Genomic DNA, 12,534 nt, shown 5'->3' with positions numbered 1-12,534 from the left:
AGCGGGGCCGGAGCAAGAGGGAGATAGGAAAGGGGGAAGAAAAGAAAAAAGAGTGGTGTATGCATATGGTCTTAGAGCACACATCACAGTCGGGCAGATGGGGTAAACATGCCCGTCCTGCCCAGTGATCTGCTCTAGACTCAGTCGGTCACCCTGCTCTAAGCTCAGATGTCATCGTGGCCTTTGACCAGTGTGACTATTCCCTTGTCTCGCAGGAAGACGCGGACGTGGAGTGGAAATTTGCTCGAGCGAAGCTCTGGCTTTCTTACTTTGATGAAGGAAGAACTCTCCCTGCTCCCTTTAACCTGGTGCCGAGCCCTAAATCCTTTTATTATCTCATAATGAGAATCAAGATGTGCCTCATAAAGCTCTGCCAATCTAAGGCCAAACGCTGTGAAAACGACCTGGAAATGGGCATGCTGAACTCCAAGTTCAGGGTAGGTAGCTGATAGCCGAGCTCCAGATTCAGATCCAGTGGGGGCGGGGTGGAGGGGGAAATGAGGCAGGGGACAGGGGAAGGCCTGGGGGCGCAGGGGGAGCTGTGAGAGGCCATTGCCTCACAGAATCTACCAAGCACCTCAGCAAGGTCCCCAAACCCCTTCAGGAGAGGCTTTGGGTTCAGCAAACTGCCTGCTGCCTAAAAAGACACGGCCCCAGCTGAGGGGAACTCCCTAATGCATGGCTCTTAACCTTCCCAGCGCTGCAACCCTAAAATACAATTTCTCATGTTGTGGTGACCCCCCCCAACCATAAAATTATTTCCACTGCCACTTCATAACTGTAATTTTGCTACTGTTATGAATTGTAGTGTAAATATCTGAAACGCAGATGGCCTTAGGTGACAGAGGTTGAGAACCACTGTCCTAGGGCATATGAGCATAGAATAGCTTTCTGCAGAAAGTACCCAGAGGATGATCTGAGAACCGAGTTCCCTGCCCAGTCTCTCTTGCTTCTGCGGTCTCAATGTTCCTTGCATAGCAGAACCTCTGAGGAGGTCTAGAGGAAAGACAAAAAAACTCAGGGCTTCCTTGATCAAATGGGCCAATAATGGTCTGTTACCATGACAACCTTACAGCAACTCAGTTCCCAGGAGCAATACTCTAGGAAGCCAAGCCATTTCTAAATCTATTTCCAGAAGGTCCCCTACAGACTGGCCCTGTATGTAGATATCCTCGAGTCCTGCATGCGTGTGTATGTATGTAATTTTCCTTTCTTTGCTCCAGAAGACTCGCTACCAGGCCGGCATGAGGAATTCTGAAAACCTGACAGCAAACAGCACCTTCAGCAAGCCCACTAGATACCAGGTAACCACCCTTACCTAAGTGTGGGCAGAGGGCAAGCCCACCAGGATGGGCCCGTCGCATTGTAGCCCACCAGATACCAGGTAACCAGCCTTACCTAAGTGTGGGCAGAGGGCAAGCCCACCAGGATGGGCCCGTCGCATTGCAGCGTGAACAGAGAGCTCAGCTCCCTTCAGGGAACCTGCTGTAAGCAGGCACTGTGCCATTTACCGAGGAGGTAGAAAGTACCTTAGTGGCACCTCCAGGCCACTTAAGAGGAGAGACATATGACAAACCCATAGACAGCACATGGCATTAAACTGATAGAAGTCCCAGGAAACAAAGAATAAGGTTAAACCTGGAGAAACCCAGGAACGCCTGGCTAGAGGAGCGTCTTCATGGAGAGGAGAGTTGGCCAAGACCTCAGCCAGGAAAAGGAGGCAACCGTGGAGCCTTTTAGGTCAATATACATCGAGCTGCTGAAGGGAAGAGCAGAAGATACAGTCGGAAGGAAGGCAGAGCCCTGCCACTCAGGACGGGGGCAGGGCTCTCTAAGAAGGACCAGGAGAGGAAGTCCTGTAGGGACAGACCAGACACAGTAAGACTGAACTTCAGTCATCAGGCAAGACACCAGTAAGGAGGACACGTGTGCAGGTTCAGATGTAAGAACTGCTGGCTACAGTTGGGCTGTGTGAGTGGGTGGTGGAGAAAAACAGACACAGGCGATGCACAGTCTAGACACACAGACAGCAGGACCTGAGGCTGCATGGGTTCAGGGGAAGGAATGCCCCCCCCCCATGGCACCCAATGTGCCTTAGGTGGCCAGGTGGATCTTAGGATCATCCCTGCACACCTGTCCTTAGACTAGCAGCCTGCAGAGGTGGATGCCACAGAATTCTGTAACCAAGCCCCCCTCCACCATCACCCCTGCCTGCAATCCCTGCATCCCTTCTGGAAGCCTAGGCTTAAGTCTTTGTTCCAGTTTGACCCCACTCGTGAGCAGTGATGAATGGTAACCACATGTTAGCACGGGCATTCTTCCCTACCTTCCACTCCCTAAGGGTAATCTCTCCTGGCTATAATGTGATGCTGTCCTGGTATCCCTTTGGACTGAGGTGAGAAGGTGATAGGCCTTGGTGCTGCTTTCCCATGGGGAACCCTCATGGGCCTGACATCTCCCTGACACAGGTCCCTAGCTGAATCTCCTCATCTGGGTTTCAGAAGCCAGCTGTGCAGTGGAGAGGGTTTAATTGTACAATTAAGAAACAGTTCAGCCTTCAAAGAGCGTACCGTTTTATCAGATGACATGAGCTCAAAATTGGCAACGGGCAGATCTTGAGTCTAATCGTGCACAGAATGGAGATGCCCAGTTTGATCTGCTTTGAGCTGTTTTACAGTCTAAGTCCTCTGACCAGCAGAAGGCTCCCACCTCTCAGCTTCTCGGAGAAGAGCACAGATTTTTCTCTGTCACTAAGAAGATAGGAATTGCCTTCCAGAACCTCCGTGTTGGGCGGAACCAGCTAGGGAGATAAAGGAAGGATGGCTGTGCGTGAGCATCCTGCACCCAGATAAATCACAATCAGCCCAGTAGCCTCTCCTGTCTGCCCACCAGCATCCCAGCCTCCAGCCACCCAGACTTTAATCCCCAATCCCTGCTGCTGCAATGGATAACAAACAACGCCCCGCTTTTCTGCCTCAGGCTAGGGGTGACCTTGGGAAGCTGTGCTCAATCATCTCTTGTTGCTTAGAGAAAAGCTCCAGGCTACTTATTCAAGCTTTCATGGCAGAAAGGCACAAAGGCACCTGGCAAGGGCTGGGGAGGGGTGGGGGGGATGGAGCAGCAGGGGTACTGAGAAGACCCTTCTATTAGCATCTGGGCATCCTTCTGAGCTGTAATCATCTATTCAGGACCTAAACTGACCTTGAGATGACCCCAGAGGACAAGTGGAAGCAGGCTACCCCAGATAATGGCAGATTTTTACAGATGAGAGAGAACTGTCTGCCTGGCTGAGGCCTCACATCCGGTTGTGACCCACCCGATTCCGGGGGCACTACTCTGTTACCCCAGAACACTGCCCAGACACTCGCCTGGCATCCCTCTTCCTGGTGCTTCCCCCAGAGTTCCCCTGCTTTGCAGGCCCTTCGCAGTCTATTGAATGGACTCTGTCTGAACCTCCAAGCCCAGGGTGAGGACAAGGAGCCAGAGTGCCCTTAAACTGCCTCCCATCACCAGCAGCAACAGGCAAAGCAAAGGGATGGATCTGGGGGTGACCTGAGTCATTTTGCCTGTCTGTGGGCCCACAGGGAACTTTCCAGGCTACATGCTCATCACACAGCAGTTTCCACGTGTGTGGAGAACCTGAAGCCCTCAGTCCATCTCCCCAGAGTGCCAGCTCACTGAGTGCCTATTCTGTCAGCCTCGTACACTGTGGTCATTGGCCATAACCCTGGAGAATCCCAGCAGCGCACTCTGCCCTGAGCAGCCCTGAGCCTGACACCCTTTATCAGTCCTTAGGAGTTCCCTGGTGGGTAGTATTCTCTGTTTTAAGATTTTCAGTCGAGCCGGGCAGTGGTGGCACACGCCTTTAGTCCCAGCACTTGGGAGGCAGAGGCAGGTGGATTTCTGAGTTCGAGGCCAGTCTGGTCACTCTACTTTTCAGGCCCACTGCCTTGTTTGGTCAGGAAAGACAGTTCCTGCAGACTGGAGGAGCCAGCTTGGATCGCTAGATTCCCTCAGCACTAGGTGTTTGCTTTAGTTAGGTTGTTTCCTACCTGGGCTTCATCCAAGAGACCAAACACTGGAACAAGCCGTGATATCGTTGCCATGTCTAAGCTCACCTCCCCTCAGAGTTGCCTTGTGGCCTGTTCCAAGAGTCTGTCTGTTAGGGATACAGACCCCAATACTCACTCTCCAAGGGAAGCGTTTCTCTCTAACAAAGCACACAGCCACATCCTAAAGACACCACAGAACCCAGGCACAGTCCGCCATCCAAACAGACCTTCGTTTCATGACACAGTGGGGTCATTCAGAAGGGAGAGTGTTTATTTTGTTATTGTTTGGGGGGCAATGGCTTGGTTGGGTTTCTTGAGACAGGGCGGCTTCATGTAGCTTTAGCTGGCTTTGAACTTCCTATGTAGCTGAGGCTAGCCTTGAACCCCTATCTATCTCCACCTGTCTTGAGGGTAGACATCTTCTGGTTCACCTTCTAGCTGGTTTTTGCTGTGAGACAAAACCAGCACGTTCCAGACGAGCCGCCACTGGGGCTGCTTTTCTTGTACCAGGATCTCACAAACATGAGCGCCATTTTACCTACACTTCCATCGGCTCCTGCTTTCTGTTGGTGGAGGCTATGCCATGTCCATCTGGCTCCACTTCATTTGCCTTTGTCAGTATACAGTATTTATTCTCTTTCTAGGCTGTGTTCTTGGCCACCTTGGCAGCACAAAGATTGCAGGTCCCAAGAAAGAAGATCTGTGTCCCCTCCCACCTGCACCCACAGACCACACCCCAGGAGTCTGCAACTGGGGAGGTGTGCCCCTTGCGCCTGGAGGCTAGTCTCTGTGTGACAGCCCCTTCTTACTCAGTGTGCGTCTCTTCTGCATCTGCTTGGGGTCTTCCTCTGTTGAGTGACACAGCACTAAAAATACTCACCTCTGCTGCTAGCTAAAGTCATGGGGGTGGGGTCAGGGGTGGGGGTAGGGGTAGGGGCCAGGGCCAGGGGTAAGGGCAGGAGTAGGGGCTAGGGATGCAGCCAGGAGCAGGGCAGAGGTCGTCCTCATGAAGCCAAAGGACTCAGTGGAAGGAAACAAGGAGCTGTCTAAAATTCCATACAAAGCGGCGCCCTCCCTCCCTTCTCCACCTTCCCTACATCCGTCCCATCCTACCCTACCCTATCCCCACAATACGCACACATAATGAAACAGGAAACTTTGGACAGGCAGCCCTCCTGCCCAGAGCCTTCTGGCAGGCATGTCAAGGAGAATGTCTCCTAACCATGTTATGGTTTGTGGCACAACATTACCGGTAGGCTTGTCCTTCAGATCCCTCCGTGTTTGATTCTCTACCCTTTGAACCCCAAAACTGTAGAAACCCACTCAGATCAAGGCCACGTGTGCTCAAGCACAAGGACTGTGAGGCCAGCAATTCTTTCCCTCTGTGAGGTTACCCATCTGCTGATATAATAAGGCCTCTCTGTAAGAGGTACCCAGAGCCAGCCCCAGTCCACTGACTGGCGGATCCAGCTCCTGGGCCATGCGTCTCATTTCCAAACCGCCAGGGAATTCACCTCTTACTGCAGTTTCGGCTTTGGTTTTCATTTCCGCTAAACCTAAACCTTGCCCTCCCCTGCCCCCCATCTGTGCCACCCTAGAGAAGTACCCCACGCTCTGAGCCCCCAAGTCCTCATCTGTAAATAATAATTCATCTGTCCCTGAGCTTCTGGGGAGATCGAGATCGTTTCGGTGGATAAGACTGACACGACACAGGGCGTAAGATGCAGCATGGATGCCTGAGTTTCCTCTTCCTCCTCCGCCCCCCCATCATGACCACCACCCCCACCCTTACCACCCCCATCCCCACCACTCCCACCACCGAGGAAGTGGCATGCGAGCTGATCTCGCCAATCCAGACCGCAGCTTGGTAGCCACGTTTTTGAAGTGATAAGCATAGCCCTGGGGATGTTTCTGGACACTTAGATTAACCGTGTGACTCAATCTGGAACACAGCAGATACTAGGAAGCAGTGTAGTAACTTCTGCAGCCGCAAAAAGGTACCTTTCATCCCCCTTCATTTCTAGGATCTGCTTTGCCATCTTCATCATGACCAGTGAGACAGACGCCTTCACTCCAGAAGCAGAGAAGCCACTGGCTGGCTTCTCTGAGACAGGGTCTCGCTGTGATGCCCAGACCGGAACTGGCCTAGGAACTCACTAACCTCCTGTCTTAGACTCCCGAGTGTTAGCATTTCAAGCCTACAGGAAGGAGTACACCCAGCAGAGAGACACTTAATCATTGAGGTTTGCCTCGAAAGGCGAGCTTTAACTAGCTCCCTTGTACTTGGGTCAGCCTAAAACTCTGCAGGAGACAAATTCGCAGGCTTTCTTAGGTTAGCAGGTAATAGATAACCCCATTGTCTCCTGTGAAGGACTATTTTTCTCTCTGTATTTGTTTGGCTCCTGTTTCCATTGGAGGTGCCAAGGGGTGGGTACATGGTCCTATAATGTAGATATCCTGCTTCACAGAGTAGAAGAGTGGATCACAGAGTAGAAGAGTGGATCAGTCACTTCAGACACTGCTGTACTAAACCCCACCTCATGGGGACGAACAGGGCGCAGCTCGCTAATGAGCTGTTCCCTCCATCCAAACCATAGAGCCAAGGGGAAGGGAGACCACGGGCATGGGTGATGGGGGGCTGACTAAGCTCACCCGGGCTATAGGTGAAAGAAACTTAGCTCAGTTACAGATAAAACCTTGGGGCCACAGTCTGAAGACATCCCCTTGGCAAGAGAGTCCCTGCTGAGAGCATCAACAGGAAAATGACCTGGAGCATCCAGAGCTTTGCATACAGTACAGTTCCGTCTTCCTGTGGTCAGAGAGAACTCAGGACTGAACCCAGGTCTACTACCAGCTTCTGAACTCTAGAAGGTGCTGCTGTGCCCTCTTGATTCTAGGTATGGTCAGGTGAACCAAGCACTGGACGGATGGGGCAGCGCCGGGGAGCAGGGGACTCCAGTCCCTCTCTTCATGCTGCTCCTGAGAGCCAGAAATCTCAGTTTTGGAATATTTTTAACCTCTGTGACTTCACAAGAACACTGGGACAACTAGCTGGCAAAATTCAAAGCTCAGCTCTGCCAGGGCTTCCTGACGCGCGGTTCTTCTCGTGGTGTCCCTTATGTGTAGTTCAATCTTTGTTCCCCTAAGGGATACTTTGCCAGTGAGCTATCTGGAAGCCAGGGGCCAAAGCCCTTGCTCCTCCATAACTGGGGGTGCAGGCTCAGGCCTGTGCATATCTGAGGGATCAAGGGTGAGTGAGAAGCTGGCCTCGCCGCTTCTGAGCACTGCTGTGCTTCTCATTTCAGAAGATCATGAAGCGGCTCATAAAGAGATACGTGCTGAAGGCCCAGGTGGACAGAGAGAACGATGAAGTCAACGAAGGTATGGGAGGCCCCAAAGAGATTTTACTCAAAGTTTTAGAGGTCAGGGGGTCAAGCCCGGTTCTCTTAGTGGAGACTGGTGTGGTTTGGGTTCTGTGTTCTTTCTGGAGAATGCCTGGCTCTTCAGTGCAAGCAGGTGCATTCCCGTGAGCTGGGGGGACCAAGGTCTTCAATTCCTCACTCAGCAGCTACTGGTCCACCTTAAGCCCAAACCCCAAGTCTCTGCACTTGACCTGCCCCTCAGAATCTACACCCCTCTCGTCACCTCCTTTCCTGTATCCATCATCTCCACCCGGCCCTTCTACCTCCCCCCCTTGTAAGGAAGGCATGTGATGAGATTGGCTCCTGGGTAGTCCAGGATTCCCTCCTAACACAGACGATTAGCACCTGCCTCCACATGTCACCTTAACATGTCACCTTAGTTCCTGTTTGCCGTGTGGCATAACTTATCCTGAGGCCAACCACTAACGATGACATTGTGGACATCATGGAGGTATGGGACATTGTTAGGCATTACTATTCTTCTCACAGTGATGGCATTCTCAGCTGGCTTCCAGCCCTTTGAACTCAGGATATGTAGAATCATAGCTTCTTGTATGGGCACATATACAGAAGGGTCGGCCTGTGCCCCGTTTTCAGAACCTGCCACTGGCTCAGAGCCAGCCGCACATCGTGTCTCCGTTCCAAGGTCTGAGATTATGGCAGTAGGCATTTCTCTGAGGAACTCTGAAGTGCCCCTCTTCAGTGGCAGCTGGTGAAAATGCAGGGCCCAGCCTAATGCCTCCCCACATCTGTGGCAAGGCCAACACTTCAGAGAACAGTATCTGGTACTTCCCATGCACACTGCAGTCCTTGTCTATATCAGTCTCACTGAATGAGTTAGTGTTCAGCTTAATTTAAGCAAGTATTCTTAAGAAGCAGATGCCCTATACTGAGTCATTAATCATGCAACACCTAGGGTAAATATTTGAAAGACTCTTGCCCATATCTAGAGGTACCCTATCTCCCCTCACTTGGGCCACAGGGCTACCAAAAGAGCTCAGCCACTGGTCCTTAACTTCATATCTTGGGGTACCTAGCATACAGCCTTCAAAATCGGCAATGCTGAGCACACAGAGCCAAGCAGCTGAGCAGCAGCCCTACCACTCCTTGTGGGCCCCACTTATTAGATCATGGGGTACTGCAACAGCCTCAAGTGGTGTGGGGCTGTGACGGACATAAAGATAACTAATACACAGTTTGGGGGTGGGTACACATGTCATTTTAAGTTAACTGATATGAGTCTGGGGCTTAGTGAAGCAGCCTAATAAAAATAGGGGGTATAATCATGTATATAAGACCTCTGCACTTTATATATTTAAGCACACTGCATAGGAAATAGGAATAGTATACCCACAAGCAGTGGACAAGAATTAAGTCTGGTGTCTAGCATATGAGAAAAGAACCTTTCTACTCCCCTTTGTGCTTAATAAAGAGATTCCCACAGGCCTAGACCCCTCAGGCTTCTAACCACATGGGTCACTATGGAAACAGAAAATGAAAGTGATTGGTGGTATCCTATTAGGGGAGGAGGCACCTACAGGCATGGGGAGGCTCACCTCAGGCTGCTTTTAAGAACTAATGGGAGCTGCAGCCGGCCAGCCCATGTCCCAGCTAATGAGCATCTTGCTTACTCTTGACATACACGTGTGCTGAGGCCATTGTTGGAGCCAGCGGCGTGTGAAACAGGTGCCCAAAAATTCACAGCCCTGAATTCCACCTCTCCAAGCTGTGAAGAGAGAGGCTTTCCAGGAATGGGGGGAGGGGCTGTAAGTGTGCATGGGAAACAGGCTGGGTGGCACTCTTCCTCAGAGATCTATGGACACAAGGCTCTTCAAGACTCCCAACACCCTCCCCCTGCTCAACCACCCCAGGGCTGGACCTGCAACCACAGCACCTCCTTCCTGTTACACACACATCCCCAGCAAGCCCTCCTCTTCTGTCTTTTCAGGTGAACTCAAAGAGATCAAGCAAGACATCTCAAGCCTTCGCTATGAGCTCCTGGAGGAGAAGTCTCAAGCTACAGGAGAGCTGGCAGACCTGATCCAGCAGCTCAGTGAGAAGTTTGGAAAGAATTTGAACAAAGACCACCTGAGGGTGAACAAGGGCAAGGACATTTAGCGGCCTGACTGCACGCATGACTGACTTTTGACAGCATTCCAAAGCCAGACCAGATGTCCCAGTCTCGGCCCTGTTGGGGAGGGGATTCCATTCCACTCCCCTGAGATGCAGGGGGAACCACTGGCTCTCCTGGGCACATGACTGATACCTATAGCCCAGGAACCGCCTGGATCCAGGATTGTGAAACTAGGCTGTTGGGAGAGACAAGCTACCCCAAGGAGGGAAGAAGTGCCATCAGACACACACAAGACCTCCTGTCCAGCCTCCGTGGCCAAAGCAGGAAAAGGCCATCTTGGATGCACATGTGTGCCCTCCGGCTCGACTCAGGATGACAGCTGTGTCCTGGGAAGTCAGCCCTGTACACCTGAGTCCCTTCTTATTCTTCACCGATACACATACACACACACACACACACACACACACACACACACACACAACCAGAACCGGGAGGTGACCTGTGACCTACTCTTAAGTGCCAGATGAGAACCCAGATAGCCTAATAGCTAAATAGTTCTATTTGTTTATATAAAAAAAAAGTTTAAAAACACTAAATCAAAAAATGTACTGTAGAGAAAAAGTTGTCATTGTTTAGAGAACAACAAAATCCAAATAATGTATTTTTACCTTTATTATCTTGTATTTACTATTTTTACCTAAAATGAGAAGAAATAAAATTACCTCATAAGAGCTTGGGGGTCTGTTGGATGTGCTGCTGGGCCATCTCTGACTGGGGGGCCTGGCTTTGGAAACCCTCTGGGTCAGGGCTGTCTGGGAGGACAGAACCAAACCACAGCCATGGCCCCCGAAGTTCACAGCCTCTACCATCACTACCCCACTTGCTGCTCCAGCCCTGACCCCAGCATCTCCGAGGTCAGGCAGGAAGTGAAGGAAGCCTTGATGGAAGTGGCAGGTTCATGTCCTTCCAGCTCTCCCCTGGAGCATCCCCACCCTACTGGGTGTAAAGCAGGGAGGACAGGGATGGAGCCTCACACCTGAAGGACCTGAGAGTGGGAAGAGCTGCCGCCAGATGGCGCCTAGCCCCAAACAATGTGTCTCACCGGGGGTCAGAGAGGGTGCCCTGGGATTGAAGGTGAGTCCTCTGGTCCCTGGGATACAGCTGGTGGTATGGCTCAGCTTGTGACTGAGTACCTACTGTGTGCTGTGCTCAGGATTTCCCACAAGTCCGCTTTCTGAGTCTTCTCAGCGACCCTAGAAGGAGGGTCAGGATTCAAATACCTGGAAGATACCCTGGAAAAGAAAAAGAGTGGGTGTGTATGCATACACACATCTCCACACATATGCGTGTGTGCACATATGTATAGATGGTAACCCATGTGATGGCTGATTTTCACTTTTATGAGAGCATCAAAGTTCTGCTTTCATAGGAGCCATACTCTTCATTTGGATTCTGCTGGGCACTAACACACAGTATGGCATCCTCTCAAACTAGGTGGCAGCTGTTCCTAGGCAGTCATGTGACTCTATGTACCAACAGGCATCGCTGTACTGGACGGCTAGTATTTTTGGATACAGGTACCCAGTGAGCTATCCTTTGGCCTACTGTATCTCATGTTCTGACAGCTGAGCACAGACTAGCCCATAACTGCAGTTTGGTAGAGTAGATGCAATAAATGCATTTTGTCTTAGAGTAGTTTCAACTCAAGGTAGATTTGCATGCATTTCCCCCCAGGAGTATGCATGCATATATGCAGAGAAATCAGACTTGCATTTCAAGATCTCCAATTTCAAAAACTGTTTAACTCTGCTGCAAGAAGGTGGGGTGACGTGATAACAGATGTGAGATACTAGAGGCGACTGGCGTCTATGACTGTGACTCTCAGATGGCGGATCTCTGCTTGTTGCTAGTACAGGCTGTTTGGCCACATCTGCCCCATTTCAAATAGCAGAGGAAATCAACCTTTCTTGGGCCCCTGGATGCTGAGTTAGGTAGCTAGAGAAGACGTGGCCATAAATATTCCATTTCTGGGTCTTCCTAGCCCTACCTGTACCACGAAATCCAGGGCGTGAACAAGATGCAAACTCTGTGGCCCATGGGCACCTTGGGTACAGGAACAAGGCACTTCACAAATATGGACTCCTGTCATTAGCCTGGGGTCAATGGAGGGATTGTAGGTGTAATTCAAAGAACCTCAGGGGCTGGAGAGATGGCTCAGTGGTTAAGTGCACTGACTGCTCTTCCAGAGGTCCTGAGTTCAATTCCCAGCACCCACATGGTAGCACGACCCTCTATAACTCCACTCCAGGGGAATCTAACACTCCCCCTTCTGGCCACTGTGGGCACTGCATGCATACGGTATACCAATATACATGCAGGCAAAACACCCAAACACATAAAAATAAGTAAAAAGAAAAACTAGGCCTGTCAAGTCTACAGGTGCCTTTGAGACTGTGTGCTGGTCCCTAGAGAGAATGCCTTCCCCCTTTTCCTGCTGTCCTTCCAACTCCCAAGCCTGCACAAGATGAATGAATGCGTGCTGCAGGGCTTTTCTCTGTCTCCGGCTAGGACCCAGCAGTCCCCTGTTCCAGCCTGGACTCTGAAGACAGGAGTACATGCTTGGTTGGAAGAGCAAATAATCTGACCAGAGAGAACAAATTACCAATGTTTCCGCAAGATTTCCTCTCAGATCCCCCACTTATCTTCCTCGGACTGCTGATAAACACTTGTGAGACGCAGCATTCCATTTCCCCAACTGCTTCCGCAGAGGCGCTGGGCAGCCCTGTTTTCAAACTGTGTGACACCCTTTTCCTAAAAATCCTAAGCTTCAGATCTGCTCCTCAGAGAGAGAAAAGGAAACAAGCCCCGCTGCATACTTAAAACTGGAACGGAGACTGGCACCATCCATTAGGCCTTCAGGGCCAGCCAGGAGTGGATGCCAGATGGGTGAAAGAAGGAAGGGAAGGTGGGGGAGGGAGGGGGCTGT

The 12,534-nt window shown here is 51.1% G+C and overlaps 1 protein-coding gene across 4 annotated transcripts in view; it reads left to right on the top strand.

The window, feature by feature from the left end:
• Trpc7 (transient receptor potential cation channel subfamily C member 7) overlaps positions 1 to 10,280 on the top strand; it is a 127,000-nt gene extending 116,720 nt beyond the window's left edge. For 3 of the 4 annotated variants that reach the window (XM_031358881.1, XM_031358879.1, XM_031358882.1), the window contains 4 exons: positions 216 to 437; positions 1,224 to 1,304; positions 7,358 to 7,433; positions 9,423 to 10,280. In XM_031358881.1, the coding sequence (XP_031214741.1) occupies positions 216 to 437; positions 1,224 to 1,304; positions 7,358 to 7,433; positions 9,423 to 9,592 (549 nt within the window). In that variant the 3' untranslated portion in view covers positions 9,593 to 10,280. The remainder of the gene's footprint in view (positions 1 to 215; positions 438 to 1,223; positions 1,305 to 7,357; positions 7,434 to 9,422) is intronic. The other variant, XM_031358880.1, reaches the window with a different exon arrangement.
• The last annotated feature ends 2,254 nt before the right edge of the window (positions 10,281 to 12,534 follow it).

Source organism: Mastomys coucha, unplaced genomic scaffold (assembly GCF_008632895.1).
Source record: "Mastomys coucha isolate ucsf_1 unplaced genomic scaffold, UCSF_Mcou_1 pScaffold7, whole genome shotgun sequence".
Lineage (NCBI taxonomy): Eukaryota > Metazoa > Chordata > Mammalia > Rodentia > Muridae > Mastomys > Mastomys coucha.
The sequence above is the reverse complement of the archived record's forward strand: the minus strand, read 5'-3'. Positions and strand labels throughout refer to the sequence as shown.